At 41.2% G+C, this 16451-nt stretch overlaps 1 protein-coding gene across 5 annotated transcripts in view; it reads left to right on the top strand.

The window, feature by feature from the left end:
• Als2 (alsin Rho guanine nucleotide exchange factor ALS2) overlaps positions 1-16451 on the top strand; it is a 72883-nt gene that overhangs the window by 15234 nt on the left and 41198 nt on the right. For all 5 annotated transcript variants that reach the window (XR_010054614.1, XM_017596517.3, XM_063267376.1 and 2 more), the window contains 7 exons: positions 93-170; positions 2755-2909; positions 4768-5687; positions 9306-9663; positions 10949-11117; positions 12185-12281; positions 14408-14485. Coding sequence is in view for 4 of the 5 variants with exons in the window: in XM_017596517.3 (XP_017452006.1) it covers positions 151-170; positions 2755-2909; positions 4768-5687; positions 9306-9663; positions 10949-11117; positions 12185-12281; positions 14408-14485 (1797 nt within the window). In the remaining variant the exon portion in view is untranslated. The remainder of the gene's footprint in view (positions 1-92; positions 171-2754; positions 2910-4767; positions 5688-9305; positions 9664-10948; positions 11118-12184; positions 12282-14407; positions 14486-16451) is intronic.

The following is a 16451-nucleotide window of genomic DNA, read 5'->3' as shown; positions in this document are numbered from 1 at the left end:
CCTGCCTCTTCCTCTCCTTTCAGAGATACACTGGCAGAGTATTCCAGTATCCTTCCGCTACTCTTTGTGCTTACCTAGTGTTCTCTATTTAGGTTTTGAGAGAGCTTCTGCTAATGGAATGATTTGGTGATGGAGTATTCCTCCTGACCGATGGACTCAAAGAAGAAAAGGTACATTTTTTCCCTCCCCTGTCCTTTTAGGAAAGCACAACAAACAACTCCACGTGGCTGAAATTAATATTTCTTGAGATTGATTTTCTTTTCAGTGATAATAAGTAGGAACACACGGTTGCCTTTATAGATGGTACGTAAAGAGACAAAATTATTTAAATAAAGGTGATTAGAGAAAAGTCTTGTTTTTAGTTTCTTATGCTTATAAAGGTATTTTACTATCTTAAAACTCTTGTAGATATCCTTTTTTATTTTATTTTATTTATTTATTTATTCATTTTTTTTTGGAGCTGAGGACCGAACCCAGGACCTTGTGCTTGCTAGGCAAGCACTCTACCTATTGAGCTAAATCCCCAACCCCTCCTTTTTTATTTTAAGTTTCAGTATCTCCTTAGAAAACTACTCATAGGGCTGGAGAGGTGGCTTAGTGGTTAAGAGCACTGACTGCTCTTCCAGAGGTCCTGAGTTCAAATCCCAGCAACCACATGGCAGCTCACAGCCATCTGTAATGGGATCTGATGCCCTCTTCTGCTGTGTCTGAAGACAGCTATATTGTATACAATAAATAAATTAATTAAAAAAACTACTCATAGAAGATACTAAAAAGAAGATTAAATTGTGTCTTTTCTTCCATAGATTGTTAAGCTCAGTTATAATTTTATTTATTTATTTATTTATTTATTTATTTATTTATTTATTTATTTATTTTTCTTCTTTTGAGATGGGCTTCTCTGTGTAGCCCAGGCTGTGCTGGAACTCACTCTGTAGACCAGGCTGGAGATCTGCTTGCTTCCGCCTGCCAAGTGCTGGGATTAAAGGCATAGGCCACCACTGTGCAGCTAGTCCAATTATAATGTAAGGAAATACTGTTTAGCAAAAGTAGAGACATTTAAACAATATTTTCTGCTTTCACTAAAATAGAAGAATATGTGCTTGCTAGAAACAGGCAAACAAAAATATAATGTGTAGCCCACATCATTGATCATAGCACTTGGGAGACAGAGGCAATCAGATCTCGGAGTTTGGGACCAGCCTGGTCTATATAGAGAGTTCCAGGCCAGTCAGGGCTACACATTGAGATCCTGTCTCAGTGGGAGGTGTAGAGATTCTTTCTTAACAGAATAAGGCAGAGAAGACTGTTGTTAGTTACGAATTTGATTCTTTAAAAAGGTCTAAATAATGGAAAATAATAGAGGGTCCTGAAAAAACTTTAAATAGGTAGATATGGTGGCATACACTTGTCATCCCAGCACTGGAGAGGTGAAGGCCTGAGAAGTAGGACTTTGATTCAAGCCTGGCTACATAGACCCTGTCTCAAAAGCAAACACCTAGCACCACCCCCCACCCCAACATGGAATTGCTGTAAAATCAAAATTAGCCCCACTGTGGGGCATATATCCAAAGGGAAGGAAATTCGTGTATTGAAAGGAACATGCATTCCTGTCAGTAGGCAAATTATGAAGTCAGCTTAAGTAATGGATTAAAAAAGTTGTGTATACGGTCAGTGGCCTATATTCAGCCACAAAAAAACATGCAATCTTGTCATTTGCAGCAACATGCATGGACGTTTTGTTGAGTGAAGTAAGTCAGGTATAAAAAGCCTGTCACCACCTACCACATCTCCTTACTTACATGTGGAAGGTAAAAAGCTAATCTCTTGAAACTAGAGGGCAAAACAATGGTTTCCAGAACATGGTAAGAATGGATGTGGTTAATGTACCGAATGTCTTTGCATAGGGACCTTAGAATGTTCTGTCAGACTGTAGGGTGAATGATCTCTCTCCCTGCCTCCCTCCTTCTCCTTCCCTCCCTGCCCCGTGTGTCCCTGGTGTTGGGATTGCAGTCCAGTGTCACCATACCCAGTTTTGTGTATTTCCAGATAGCTAGTAGAAAAGATTTTGAATGTCCCAAATGCAAAGAAATAGTTGTTTGATGTAAAGAATATGGTAGTTACACTGACTACAACATATACATACATGTGTAGAATTAACACATTGCTGTACTCTACATGTTCAAGTACATGCCAGATACAAATAATAATATTTAAAAACTGTAAGAAGTACTGGGCTGAGGACAGATCTCAGTTGTACAGTACTTGCCTGTTACATGCAAGCCCTAGGTTCTCTCCCCAGCACCACAAACAGATGTAAATCCCTTAGCTTTAAAGTCAACATAAAGTGGAAGATTTCAGTTCCTCATATCTTTTCCATCAAGTTAGAAAGTCTGTGCTCCCAAATTATAAAACATAAAAAAATCTCAGGTCTTATTTATTGCTTTGAGGCAAGTAATTTATGGGTTTAGATTATCCTCTAGCCTTTTATATAAGAGGTATTATCCCAGCTCTGGTGTCATACATAACCAAAGTGTAAAAAAGCAAATGCTAATTAAACTACCTGATGCAGCTATTCCTATGTCTGTGCTGGTAGAAGGTGCAATATCAAATTCATCCTCCAACCCCCCCAGTGCATACATAGACATAAAGAAGAAGAAAGATACAGTCTCAAGAATTATTGAGGGCAAAAGATAACAGCTTTGAGTTGTGGGGATAATTGTTTTATTTTATTTTGTTTTTAAATGTTTGTAGCTCAGCAGAGGCAGAAGGATCCAAAGAAAGAGGCCTAGTCCATGTCTGGCAGGCAGGATCCTTTTCTCTAACACCAGAGAGGTTGCCAGGCTGGGGAGGAAAAACAGTTCTTCAGGCGGCCCTTGGCGTGAAGCATGGAGTTCTTCTGACTGAAGGTATGTGAGAGGTGGCTTAGCCTTGCTGACAGCTCTGCTCGTGCCTGTGCTTGAGATCAGGAAAGGGTTACTGATGGCTGCAGGCTCTTTTCTGCAACTCCCTCCACAAAACTTATATTCATTTGTTAACACTTTCTATGAACTGGAATAAAAGGGAGAGTTGTGGTTTAAAGTTTTTATGGTGCTCAACACATAATTGACCTCATGAAAAGTTTCTTAGAGACTGTTTGGCTTATCAGAACAGTGATGCTAATAGAAAGAGCTGGGGCTTTGAGCACAGTGGAGTGCCAGGGCTGACCGTTCCCCACGGAGCTCAGCTGCGTTAGTTAGCACAGACCCGAATGGAGCTCCGAATGGAGCTCCGTCTTGTCAGAGCTTTCTTCCTTCTCCCTGTGGCCACAGGCCGCAGTGTCTCAGGACAGAACAGTAGGACAGAACAACCAGCTTAGAAAAGCTGTGTGGAGATCGTCCATCTAAAGTTGCCAGTTTATCAACCTCGTCATAGAGAATTTGATTTGGGTCAAGATTCTCATTGATTTCCAATTTTAAATCTCTGAATAGTAGACATTTAAGTATTAATAATGTTTTATATTTTTATTGTAGGAACTGAGAAGAAAAACTCTAGGAAACAGCTTAAATCTGGATTTAGAGGAGTTACAAAACAAACATGAGCATATGAGAGTTCTTTCTAGTGCATTGTTATGTTGCCTTTATTATGACACATTTTAAATTAATATTTTATTTAATAAGATGATATATTTTATTAAGGTTTTGGGAAATACTTGAAAAATGTGAACTATAAGTTCAATATCTATACTATGGATTTGAAAATGTATAATTCTCAAAAATATCTGGGAGAATTCTGGTGTTTTTTCGATTTTGGTAGTACTGAGGATTGAACTTGGGGTCTCACATAAGCCTAAGAAAATACTCTGGCATTGAGCTATAGAATTAGCCCTCGTTGTAAGTAATGTATTTGGGATATGTTAATTAAGATACCTGAAAACTTTTATTAAGTAAGATATTGGAAGCCTTTTACTAACATGGTATCACTGAAGTCTAGAGTTAGGCCAGTGAGATGGCTCAGTAGGCAAAGGCCCTTGTCACACCCGAGTCTGGTTTCCCTCGTCCACATGAAGGTTGAAGGAGAGAACCAGCTCCTTGGAGTTGTCCTCTGACCCGCACACGTGCTGTGGACTGAGCCTCCCCCGACATCTCACATACACATTAATAATAATGTTTTTAATAAAAAAAATCATGTAGAATTGAGGCCAGGGTGCTCATTTAGGAGGCTGAAACAGGAAACGTTGCCCTACGTTTGAGGCTAGCCTGGGCTGCATGGCTAGTTCCAAGCCAGCCTAGGTTTCAATGGGAGATCCTGTTTCACAAAAGCTGGGGTAGCTGAGGGAAAGCCTCTCATTGTTCTCATGTTTTAGCAGTGTCATGTTTCTGAGTGTCCAAATTACAAAAAGAGTGCACACTCATTTCAGTTGGGGGTGGATGGAGCTCAGTGGTACAGTGCATGCTTAGCACGAAAGGCTCAATCTGTAGTTACAAAAGGAAGAAAATTTCCTCTCACAGCATGGCATGTGGAACTGTGTTTTCCAGGTTGTCACAGCAGGAATTTTGTCTCAGGTTTGCTGGCTGCTTTTGTAGTGGCCTGTGATGCTGGCTGTGAGTGAGCCCGTGCTCCTTAAGGTTGGTTTGTAAATTCTCACTTCAATCCAGAATGCCGTGAGAGGAGCAGAGCGAAACGCTGTCTGCTTGTCTGAGTCTTTACAACATGCTTCTGAAGGTCTTTGCTGGTGAAATGCTCCGTTACTCCACTAACCTCACCTCTTTCTCCTTTGAACCGTAGATGGTGAGGTCTACAGCTTTGGGACCCTTCCCTGGAAAAGTGAAGCAGCAGAAATTTGTCCAAGCAGCCCCCTTCTAGAAAGTGCCCTGGTTGGGCATCATGTTGTTACTGTGGCAACAGGGAGCTTCCACAGTGGAGCGGTGACAGAAAGTGGAGTGGTGTACATGTGGGGGGAGAACGCTGCCGGGCAGTGTGCAGTAGCGAACCAGCAGTATGTGTCGGAACCAAGTCCTGTCAGCATTTCTGACTCGGAGACCAGCCCCTTGCTAGCAGTTAGGATTCTGCAGTTGGCATGTGGCGAGGAACACACACTGGCATTGTCAATCAGCAGAGAGATCTGGGCATGGGGCACCGGCTGTCAGCTGGGTCTCATCACCACCACCTTCCCAGTGACAAAGCCACAAAAGGTGGAACACCTTGCTGGACGAGTGGTGCTCCAGGTGGCCTGTGGTGCGTTCCACAGCCTTGCACTTGTGCAGTGCCTCCCTCCCCAGGATCTGAAGCCAGTCCCAGAGAGATGCAATCAGTGCAGCCAGCTGCTCATCACCATGACAGACAAAGAGGACCACGTGATAATATCAGACAGCCATTGCTGCCCTTTAGGTGTGACACTGTCTGAATCTCAAGCAGAAAAGCACGCCAGCACTGTGACCAGCCCTCACCCGGAGACGCTGGATGGGCAAGGAGAGGTGTTTGAGAACACAGTAGCAGAAGCTGAACTGAATATGGGAAGCGATCAGACCACAAGTGGCAGTGCCATTTCCGCCCAGCAGAACATCGTGGGAATGGCTGAAGTGTCTTCTGCCAGAACAGCTCCCTCATACCCAGACACCCAGACGGTAACTGCATACCTGCAGAAGCTATCAGAGCATTCAGTGAAGGAGAACCATGAGCGTGAGGAAAAGCTACCCCAGGTCCAGGTAGCTGCTACATTTTATAACGTAAAGGCTATTTGGAGTTAAAAGTCTGTTTTTGTGTTCCTTCAGGAAACTGAAGTCCTAAGGCCAGCAGGTGTCGTTCCCCCCCATCCCCACCCCGTGCGCACCCAAAATTAGGCTGCTATTTAATTCTGTCTCTGGGCTCTAAGCAGCCTAGAGAGGAGGGAGAGTGTTAATTCAGAAAGATATCATGCTTGGCTTGCTCTGTAAATGGCCAAGTGCTGTTTGTTTATTTCCTTGCTTGTATTTTGCCATCCTGGCGAGTCACCACATTTTGGAAGTCCCCAGAGGAGTATAACCAGTATAAGGAGGGGCTTACAGGGCTGCTTCTGGACTGCTCCTAGATGTTTTCTCCCATCAAGTGAGGGTACTAGGTTGTAGAGAATGTAGTTGTAAGCAGACATATAACAACTTAGTTTCTGGACTAGGTTGTGTATGCCCATGATTTAGGAGGTCAAACAGGAGGATTGCTATGAGTTTGGGGCTAGCCTATGCTGCATAGTATCAAGCTAGCAAGGGCAACAATTAACATTCTATCTCATAAAAGGAAACAAAAATGAAAACAAAAGTAAAAACAAAAAGAGAGAAAAGAAATTTAGAGGTTTTACATTATGTTTCAGGTTTGTTCTATTTTTAGTTGCTATTTTCAGTTATAACTGGTCCTTACTGGGCTTTATTTGAGGTGGGGAAATATTTTCTATTGTCTTATTTAAAATATTCTCATTGAAGACTTCAGAACGGGTGATACCACTGCTGGAGACACATTGTTCCAAAAAGGCAGTTTTCTGGTTTTCTCTTGGAATTACTTGATTTGCTTTGTGCCAAAGGTGGTGGTGGGGAAGAAGCAAAGCGTGTACTCAGGAAAGAGCTGTTTCTGTTCTTCCACGCAGGGTCTTTACAGCCAGGAGAACTCTGAGTTCTTTGTTCCCAAAGCTACTGTCTGAGTAAGAAGCTGGGGTGTTTTTAGAAACAGTTCTGCTTCACACAAACTCTCTGAACTTGTTGGTATTTGATCTCTTTTTCTTTTTCAATTAAGAGTAAACTGTTTATAAGAAAAAGATTAAACAAAGCAACATTAATTTATCAAGAATGTTTATAAAAAAATTCTTAGACTGTATGTGTTTATAAAAAATTTGACCTTGTCTCATCTCAAGTTTGAGGCCACCTCTGGCTACAGAGGTTTTTGTCTCAAAAACAAGCACAGAAGACTGGTTTGTCCTTTAGAAGTCTTTCCTCTATTAAATGTAAGGTTAAACACTTGTTGTATACAGCTCATTTGGGTATCGAATTACCACTATTAAAAGTCTGTATTCCCCGACCCCCAACATGACGCATTGCATTTTCCTTTGAACTTACTTTGCTAAATGAAATGAAGTTTTTATTATATATGTTGGTTTTGGCAGTTTGTGTTCCTGTTAAATTTAACTTAATCTATGTGAGTAACATTTTAGCCTTACACTAAACAGAAAATTTATATGCTGGTCTTTATTATTGGTTGACTGTAAATTCTAAAATTATATCTTCAATCAAAACAGCTAGTAATTAGTTTCTCCCTACTTTATTTGTTTAAATACAATTGAATGACTAGAATGTAGCTCAGTGGTAGATCACTTGCCAAGCATGTCTGAGGTTTTCAGCACCTAAAATAAGGAAAGATACAAAAATATACATATATACACACATACATGTATATATGCATATGCATGCATACATGACTACATACACACACATATACTCATGTACATATGCATACATGTACATGCATGCATATATACATACACACACATATATAATACATCACTAACAGTAGCTTAAGTCTATCGGCAGTGATCTCTGCCTTTCCTTAATGGTAAGAATCTCCCTCTCAGAGACCATCAAGGCACCTGCTAGGGGCATTACAGAGATAGCATGAACAAAGGATAGAAATCCCAGTAGCACTGAACACCTTGTCATGAGAACTAAGTCTTCAGAGTACTTGCCTTTAATTGTATGTAGTTTTCAAGCCTCTGCTGAATATTTTCATTAGATTACTTATTTGCATAGAAATAACTTCTACGTTTGTAATATGTAAATTTGTAATTTGACAAACTATATTGAGTACCTTCCGCGTGCCAGATACTGTGGTAGGCACTGGGAATTACTTCAAGAAGATTAGACGCCAATGTTACTTCTATTTGGTTTGTTGTTGTTTTTGAGATAGCCTTTTGCTGTGAAGCCCAGGCTGGTCTGCAGCTTTACAACAGTGCTTTGCCATTTGGTTCTGAATTCAGGATAAACTAAGGAACAATGTGCATATCTTTGGGGTCTTCAGGTATAAAAAGCATTTTTTAAAGAGTTATATAATTTTTAATTATGTGTAGGTGTGTGTTTCTGCATGTGAGTATGTGCATGTGAGTTTAGGTGCCCATGGAGGTCAGAGTTGTTGGATCTCCAGGAACTGGAGTTACAGGTATTGTTACAGTTACAGTCACCTGGCATGGGCCCTGGTGACTGAACTTGGGTCTTCTGAAAGAGCGCCAAGTGCTCTAAACCACTGAGCTATCTTTTCAGCCATCAACCCCTATAAGAAGCAATAGTTTTTCAGTGTAACTATGGTTATATGTCAAAAGCTTTTTTGTGTTTATTGGGTATATCTAATGATTTTTTTTTCCTTTTTAGTAAGCAGTATTTGATATTTTAACCTAATTTTTCACTGATACTGGGAATTTTTTGTTGAACTTTCTAGTAGTCCCACAGAGCATGCTAAGAACACTAGCTCCATGTATTTAATTATTAACCTGTTCCATTTATCCTCTGTGGTAACCAGAGCAAAGGTTGTAGCTTGCCCGGCTACTGAGTTATAGGAGATGAGTTACTGATGGCTTAGCCTAAAAATGTGATTTGAGGGGTAGTAGGCCAGGGAATACAATTTTCTCCTATATAGCCTACATCTAAATCTCCATTATAAAGTGTTTTAGAGAAAACCTTCTTTTTTAAATAGCTTATTTCTTCTGTTTCATAGTAGCAAGTAATCAGTTTAAATTTTCCTAAAAGTATTCAAGTAATAGCAATTTGAGTTTTTTCAACCTTCTACTCAGGGCATCTTGCATTAAATCTAGTTTTTTTGTTTTGTTTTTGTTTTTGTTTTATGTCTATATATTTTTTGGGACAAGGTCTTACTATGAAAGGCCAGATTCCCTGGCTTTGACCTTGAGCTCCTTTTGCCTCAGCCTCCCCAGGGCTGCAGCCAGGACCTTTCAAACTTTCTGTGTCTCGCTTTCCTTTTTCTGTGCTTGGTTTTATAAAGTGGCTAGAGATCATTTTAACATGACACTGAGATAAGAGGAAGCACATAGGTGAAGAACTGTATTTCAAGAACCATTTCCTTACAGTATGTTAACTCTGCAATCAGGAGGGGATGGTTTGAGACCAAAGATAAGCAGTTCTATTGTCGTTGTCCTAGAATTTGCTGTGTAGCCCAGGCTGGCCTCATTCCTCTTCCTCTTCCTCAGCCTCCTTAATGCTAAGGTTATAGACAGGCACCTTGTCATTGGTTCTGCTTTAGATTTTTTTTTTATGCAGATGGCTACTATTGACTGCTTATGCTTGTATATGTGTTAGCCTCTTGTAGAAGAAGCAGTTCCTGATCTTCACAGTCCACCAACCACAAGCACCTCAGCCCTCAACAGCTTGGTGGTCTCCTGTGCATCTGCTGTTGGTGTGAGAGTGGCCGCCACCTATGAAGCTGGGGCCTTGTCTCTCAAGAAAGTTATGAACTTTTATAGCACTGCCCCCTGCGAGCCAGGAGCTCCGTCAGGCACTGCCTCCACAGGCCCAGAAAGTCTGAAAGATCTCAGAGAAGAGCAGGTGAAACAGGAATCACTACAAGGGAAGAAAAGCTCAAGCCTCATGGATATCAGAGAGGAGGAGTCGGAGGGAGGGAGTCGAAGACTCTCCCTCCCAGGATTGTTGTCGCAAGGTAATGCCTTGGTGGATTGACTTGCGGTGAGTCGTGAGTGCTCCAGCATTGCATGCTGTGATATAGCAAGTTAGTCTTCCTAATTATTCTGACTCTGAGGTTTCTATAATGGTGTTTGGCTTTCAGAGAAAGCTACCAGTTTCTCTGCTTTAGAAATAGTTACAGGATATAGCTTTAGTTTTTTAACAACTATTTAAATTGTCCTGCTGGGGCCTTTGCCACTTCGATGTATAAGATTTACTTCATGTTATACATTGTTGTAAGGTATAGTGAGCCACACCTCAATCCCAGCACTCTAGAAGCAGAGGCAGTCAGAACTCTTACGAGTTGCCGGATAGCCTGGTCTACATAGTGAGTTTCAGAACAGCCAAGGCCACATAGCTAGACCCTGTCTCACAGCAAACAAATAACAACCACACACCCAAGGGAAAAAACCCCCACTAATCTATGTAGTCATCCAAATATGTAAAAGCTCTGTTGTTTAATTTATTTTATGTGTATGGGTGTTTTGCCTGCATCTATGTCTGCACCATGTGCAAGCCTGGTACCCATGGAGGCAGGAAGAAGGTATCAGATGGCTTGGAACTAGAATTATATGTGGAATCAAACCCAGGTTGTCTGGAAGAGCAGTCAGTTTTCTTAACTGCTGAGCTATCTCTCTAGCCCCCCTTTTAAAACTTTCTTCCCATCTTAGAAGTTTAAATTTTTATGTCTTAAAACTAAACCATTATTATATTTATTTGTTATATATTTAAAATTAAAACTTGGCATAGAAAACAATTAGCTTTGAACTATGTTTTAAAAAAGAAAAGTATTTGTGTACCTTGCAGTATTTTTCTTAGAGCATATTCTGTTTTTTATTGTTTGTTTGTTTTCCTGAGGCAAGGTCTTACACTGAGCCCAAGCTGGCCTAACTCTGTGTAGTTCAGGATGGCCTCAGACCCTCAGCAGTCTTCTTGCTCAGCAAGCAATGTGAGCATCAGCACAACACCCACTTATTTAACATATTCTCTGGAATATACGTTCTCTAGGATGTTGATAAATGCTACACAGAGAGGGTTTCTGCAGCCAAATGTTTGGCAGTGTGACAGATTAAACTTTTAAACAGGCTTCTGATTGTACATCTCATGAGCTGTTCCCGACCTCATTGACCAGTAGAGCTACTCTGCTGCAAAGAAGCTAGGAGTGTTTCTATAAATACCATGGTGGTGATTGCTGTAGGATGTTCTGGTGAAAGCGGTGTCTTCTGCTTCCCTGCCCTGACCTGGCTCCTGTTTGTCTTCAGTTTCCCCCAGGCTCTTAAGGAAGGCCGCCAGGGTGAAAACACGGACAGTGGTTCTGACTCCCACGTACAGTGGAGAAGCAGATGCCCTCCTGCCTTCGCTGAGAACAGAGGTGTGGACCTGGGGGAAAGGCAAGGAAGGGCAGCTGGGGCACGGCGATGTCCTGCCCAGGTGAGTGCTGCCAGCGTTTACTGATGGCGATCAGCTTACGCAGTAGCCTTTTTTTTTGAGGTCTCTACACACCCATTTCCTCCAACAGGACAGATTACCATGTACCATTAGTGCTGATAAAAAGCTGTCACCTTAGCCCTCAGTGCCTAATGATACAGGACTACAGGCTGGGCTTGCTGGCACACACTTTTGATCCTAACAGAGGAGAGAGATGGGGGCGGGTAAGTGAGTCTCTGAGTTAGGCCAGCCTGGTCTACATAAAAAATTCTAGGCCAGCTAGGGCTACATAGAGAGACACTGTCTCAAAACAAACAAACAAACAAAAAAACAAAAAACAATAAAAGACTGGCGTGTCCGTGCACACTTGTACATGTCTGTTTTGATGTTTGTTCATCTTGGAATGCAGAACATGGTATTAGGATAAGGTGGTATGTCACTGAAAGATTTGAGTAGTTACATTTTAACAGGGTTCTGACCCCAAAAGATGTAGCTGTGCTCCTTAAGATAACTGGCACTAAAGCATTAAAGTCTATGTACACCAGGGAGACTGTCATTTTGTTTAATAGGCTTTCCCAGTATTAACGTGCTTGATATATGAAGAGTGAAGATGTTGAGTAGACTGTCTGGAGCAGTGGGCTAACGTTCCTCAGCAGAGCGAAGGGGACTGAAATCAGAAGTTGTCTTTCTTCCCTGTGGTGCTCTCTCTTTCACAGTTCTACAGTCTGTACATTTCTATTTTATTTTTATTTGAGATAGGGTTGTACTGTGTGGTCTAGTCTGGGCTTGGTTTGCAGTGATCCTCCTGTCTGCAGGTGTACCATTTCCAGCTCAATTTTATGGTTCCTGATGGATTCTGCATTACAGGGGTTAATTAGTGATGACAGACAACACTACAATTAAAAACTAATGGAAATTAGGTATAATATTCAGAAGAAGTTTGAACGTATGTACACTATTTTTGACATTTTATTTTTATTTAACAGTACTGGCTGTATAATTTGATAAAGGCTATGACTCATGCTGAAAACACTTTTATTTTGTGTTTGTGCACATTTGTTTCCTTTAAGGCTTCAGCCGTTGTGTGTCAAGTGTCTGGATGGTAAAGAGGTCATCCACTTGGAGGCAGGTGGCTCCCACTCTCTCGCACTGACTGCGAAATCTCAGGTGAGAGGCTAAGTGGAGTGCTGCTCATGGTTAGACTGTCTCTGAACTACTGTACTGTCAGGCAGAGCCGTATTTCCATTTTATAGATGAGGAGAAGGGAGCAAGAGAAGTTATCCAGCTCATCTGAAGGGCATTGGTCTGGCTGGAGTAAAGCTTCCACTTAACTCTAGCTGCCAGACCAGGGCCCTTAAATGGAGCCAGAGTCTCCAGGTAGTAGTAGGGCCTCAGTTCCCTCATGAAGGAGATTCTTAGTGTGACACTAAGGAAAAAAAAAAGCCAATTTTGTTTTGAAATACTATTTATACAAAACCCTAAGAAAAGAAATTGCCTTAAGATGTTAAGATTTCAGTTGAACAGAAATACCCTGACAGTAGAAACAGACCCACCTGTATGAGTCTTTTGGATGTCTTCAGGACAGGTGTGTTGTAACAGTTTAGGAAGCAAGACCAAGTATGCAGTAGACGCTTTCAGAGTTATTGACTGTTTTGTTTTTTTTTTGTAGGGCAAGAGTTAGAATTTGGTATATTCTATTTGTAAATGGAGCAGAGACTTCAAACGAACAAATGGAATCATAAGTGTTTAAGAACAAATATTTGGTGACTTTTCCCTGGAAACCTTAAAAGTAGAAAAAAAGATTTGACATTAAATCACAACAAGATATGATTGTCTTCATAATAACTCAGCAGTCCTAACCAGCAAACATTAACAGGCCCCCAAATACCTACCAGTTGGCAGAGTATGTGCTTGGTGTGCTCAAGGCCTTTGCTTCTGTCTCCAGCTCGTAAACCAGGCCTAGTGGCACATGCTTGTCATCCCAGCACTTAGGAGACAGGAGGGGCAAGAATCCAGGCCATCCTCTGTTACATAGCAACGTTGAAGAAAGGTGCAGTGGGAGGAGGGAGGGAGGGATGGAGAGGGAGAGGTCCTCGTGGGTCCTCAGGCTTGAAACCTGGCTTCCTCTGGGTGCCTCCTTACGGTGGCAGGAGAGAATGACTCCTGAAAGTTGTCTCTGGATTTCCACATGTTCACCCTGATGTTATGTCTCCACCACCCCCACAGACAATAAAACAAACACATGTGAAGAATTTAAAAGGAGGATGGCTAGTGACAAAAGATAATTTAGCAAACAAATTTAAAACTACTTTCTCCTAATAGAGGATATCACATATATCTTCAAGACACAGGAAAAAGCAGTGGTGGCAGAAATCTAAATGGGACCTTGCTGAAAGATGTACATATTCATTGACTCAGAATTCCTTGCTCATGAATTTTCTAGCGAAAAAAATATCCATCCATCCATCCATCCACCCATCCATCCATCCATCCATCCATACATACATACATACATACCAGTATTCAAGGATTTTTTTAAATGTATTGTTCTTGTGAGTGTATGTGGGATGTCAGTATATGTTGTATGTGTATGGGAAAGTATATGTGTGTAATATGTGTGTGAGTATCTATGTAATGTGGGGGTATCTGTATGATGTATATGTTGAATGTCTATGATTTGTGTGTATGTGTATGATATGTGTATAGGGGTATCTGCATAATGTGTGATGTGTGTGTTGAATGTTTGTGTATGAAGTATATACAGGGTATACACACATATACATACATAATATGTATACATACACACATCCCAGTGGGTTTCAGTAGGGTTATTTAGAGTACAGGAACACATGCACCTTACCAGTGGCTGCATCACTGAGGAAAAGGTGTCTGTGAATGGGACCCATGACCTCCTCTCTATGCTATGAGTCTTGTGGAGGTGGACTGACCTTAAAGTTGAGATTCTCCCTCAGCCTCCTGACTGTGCTATGCTTATAAGCTTGTACCAGCAGGCCAGGTTTCATTTCAGTTTTCTTCTTTTGAAATGGGATGAGACAAGCTCTCTCTTTGTAATCCAGGCTGCCTGCACTTAGCTCAGACTAGAAACTTCTACCACCTCCTCCTTCTCTGAGTGGTGGGATTTCAGGAGTGAGTCCCTGTGTCCAGCTAATACCTGTTATTTTAAGGAGTAGAAAATTAGTGTGAATAATTTCTGTGATTTTAGGTACTTGAGAAGGTTCAGAATAAACATTTAAGATTAAACTTACATTCTGCTCCCCTCTTGTTTCTGATAGGTTTACTCATGGGGCAGTAATACCTTCGGTCAGCTGGGGCATTCTGAGTTTCCAACAACGGTTCCTCGACTCTCGAAGGTACTTTTGTAAACCTAATAGCAATATATTCTGGGATTCTGTGCTGTAGCACTTTATACTTAGGGAAATTGTTTTTGTAGCCAAATTTAGTTTATAAATTTTCCTAAAATTTTTTGATTTTTTTTTTAAAAAAAGGCTTTATGACACAGTCATTCTTTTTCTACTTAAGTATAATTCTATTTATTTATTTATTTATTTATAAAATTTTTTTAAACTTATTTTTACCCTGCAGATTTTCTTCCCCTCCCAGTCCACCCCCTGACTGTTCCACATCCCATACCTCTTCTCCCACCACCTCCCGGCTTAAATGCAATTTTTAAAATTGTTTTTACTTTATAGCTTTAACTGTTAACTGAATATTTATAATACATCTGTCTTCCTTTTTTAAGTAAAGAAATAAAAAGATGTCTCCTTTTAAGCAAATGTTTATTTCTTTGGTATATTCTTTTCTTTCTTCCATCAAATAATGTCTTCTCTGGCTTCTTTCTAAACCTAAATTTGACAAACCATAATGTTCTGGTGTTGTATGTTTATTTTATAGCTTAGACCAGAATAGACCTATTGTTAACCCTTTTCTGTAGCAAAGCTAAAGGTTTAGATGGCTCTGTTGCATAAATTGGTTGTCATTTATGTAACACTGTTGAGAAGGTAGTTTCTAGTTCCTTCTATTTCTTTCTAGATCAGCATTTCCCAGCCTTCCCCTTGCTCTAACACCTTGAAGAAAGGCCTGTATACAACCAACCAGTAGTGCTGGTTCCTGCTATGCTGTTGAGAGGCAGGATGGTGTGAGGCAGGAGCACATCAGAATGGGATATGGTACTGGGGCTGCCTTTCCCTGTCCAGGACAGACTCCCTGCTGAGAGTAATAGAGGATATGAGGAGGGGGTAGCTGCCTTAATTTTGGGAATGTGGTTCAAATAGCCAAAATGCATGCATCTCTGCTTAAGGCCCACAGTGCTGACTCTTCCTTACCTGAGCTCAATTCCACTCGAGGGAAAAGACTGAAGAAAACATTGGGGAATGTTAAGTTTCTAGTTTCAGTAGTAAATGTTTCCTTTTAAATTAGAAAATTTTAATTGTGAATATATAATGGGTACCCACAAAGGCCAACAGGGGCATCTGATGTCCCAGCGTTTGACTTACAGGGAACTGTGAGCTTGGGCATGGGTTCTTAGGTGGTCTGTACATGCTCAGTCTGTCCTCCTAACTGCTGAGCCATCTCTCCAGCTGGGCATTTAGCATATAGCATTTCCTCAATATGCATCCCAGCCCCTGTTACTTAAACACAAAGATTCCTTGCCCCGTCATCTTAAAAACAAAGTAGAAGCACCCCTACTAATGTGGGAAAGGTTTGGGGGCTAGACCTGGTGGCACAAGACTGCAGTCCCAGCTTCTGGGAAGGCTGAGGCAGGGGAATTGAAATTCAAGTTCTGCCTGGGCTACAGAGCAACCTGGACAATGCAGAGAGCCTATTTCAGACATACTCCAGAAAGGGTTGGAGCTCGAGGTCATTTTAGACTAGTCACCCAGCAATCATTGAGGCTGCGAGTTCCATTCCCAGCAGAGAAACAAAAGGCAAACAAATGGAAATCTCACCAAAGAAAATGCTGTACTATGGGGTCAGAGGACCTGAAAGTCTGGCTTGTCTTAGCCTTGGCACCATGGAATTTGGTACAAGGTTAGTCTCAGAACTTTGTATACAAAATCCAGCGTGGAGGTTGGTTGTGTTTGGAAATGGGGTGTGTATTTGTTTGTTTCTTGTGGTCTGGAGATGACCACAGATGGTTTGAAATCATCTTAACCTATGAGAGCTAAAAGTCTAGTGAGATTTGAGTTAGAGTTTTTGTTTTGGTTTGATTTTTTTGAGACATTCTCTCATAAAGCCCAGGCTGGCCTTAAATTCTTTATTCCCCTATTTCAGCCTCCAGACTACTAGCAGTACTCCTGGCTATGTGCCACCATGCCC

The sequence above is a fragment of the Rattus norvegicus genome, chromosome 9, assembly GCF_036323735.1.
Source record: "Rattus norvegicus strain BN/NHsdMcwi chromosome 9, GRCr8, whole genome shotgun sequence".
Classification (NCBI taxonomy): domain Eukaryota; kingdom Metazoa; phylum Chordata; class Mammalia; order Rodentia; family Muridae; genus Rattus; species Rattus norvegicus.
The sequence above is the reverse complement of the archived record's forward strand: the minus strand, read 5'-3'. Positions and strand labels throughout refer to the sequence as shown.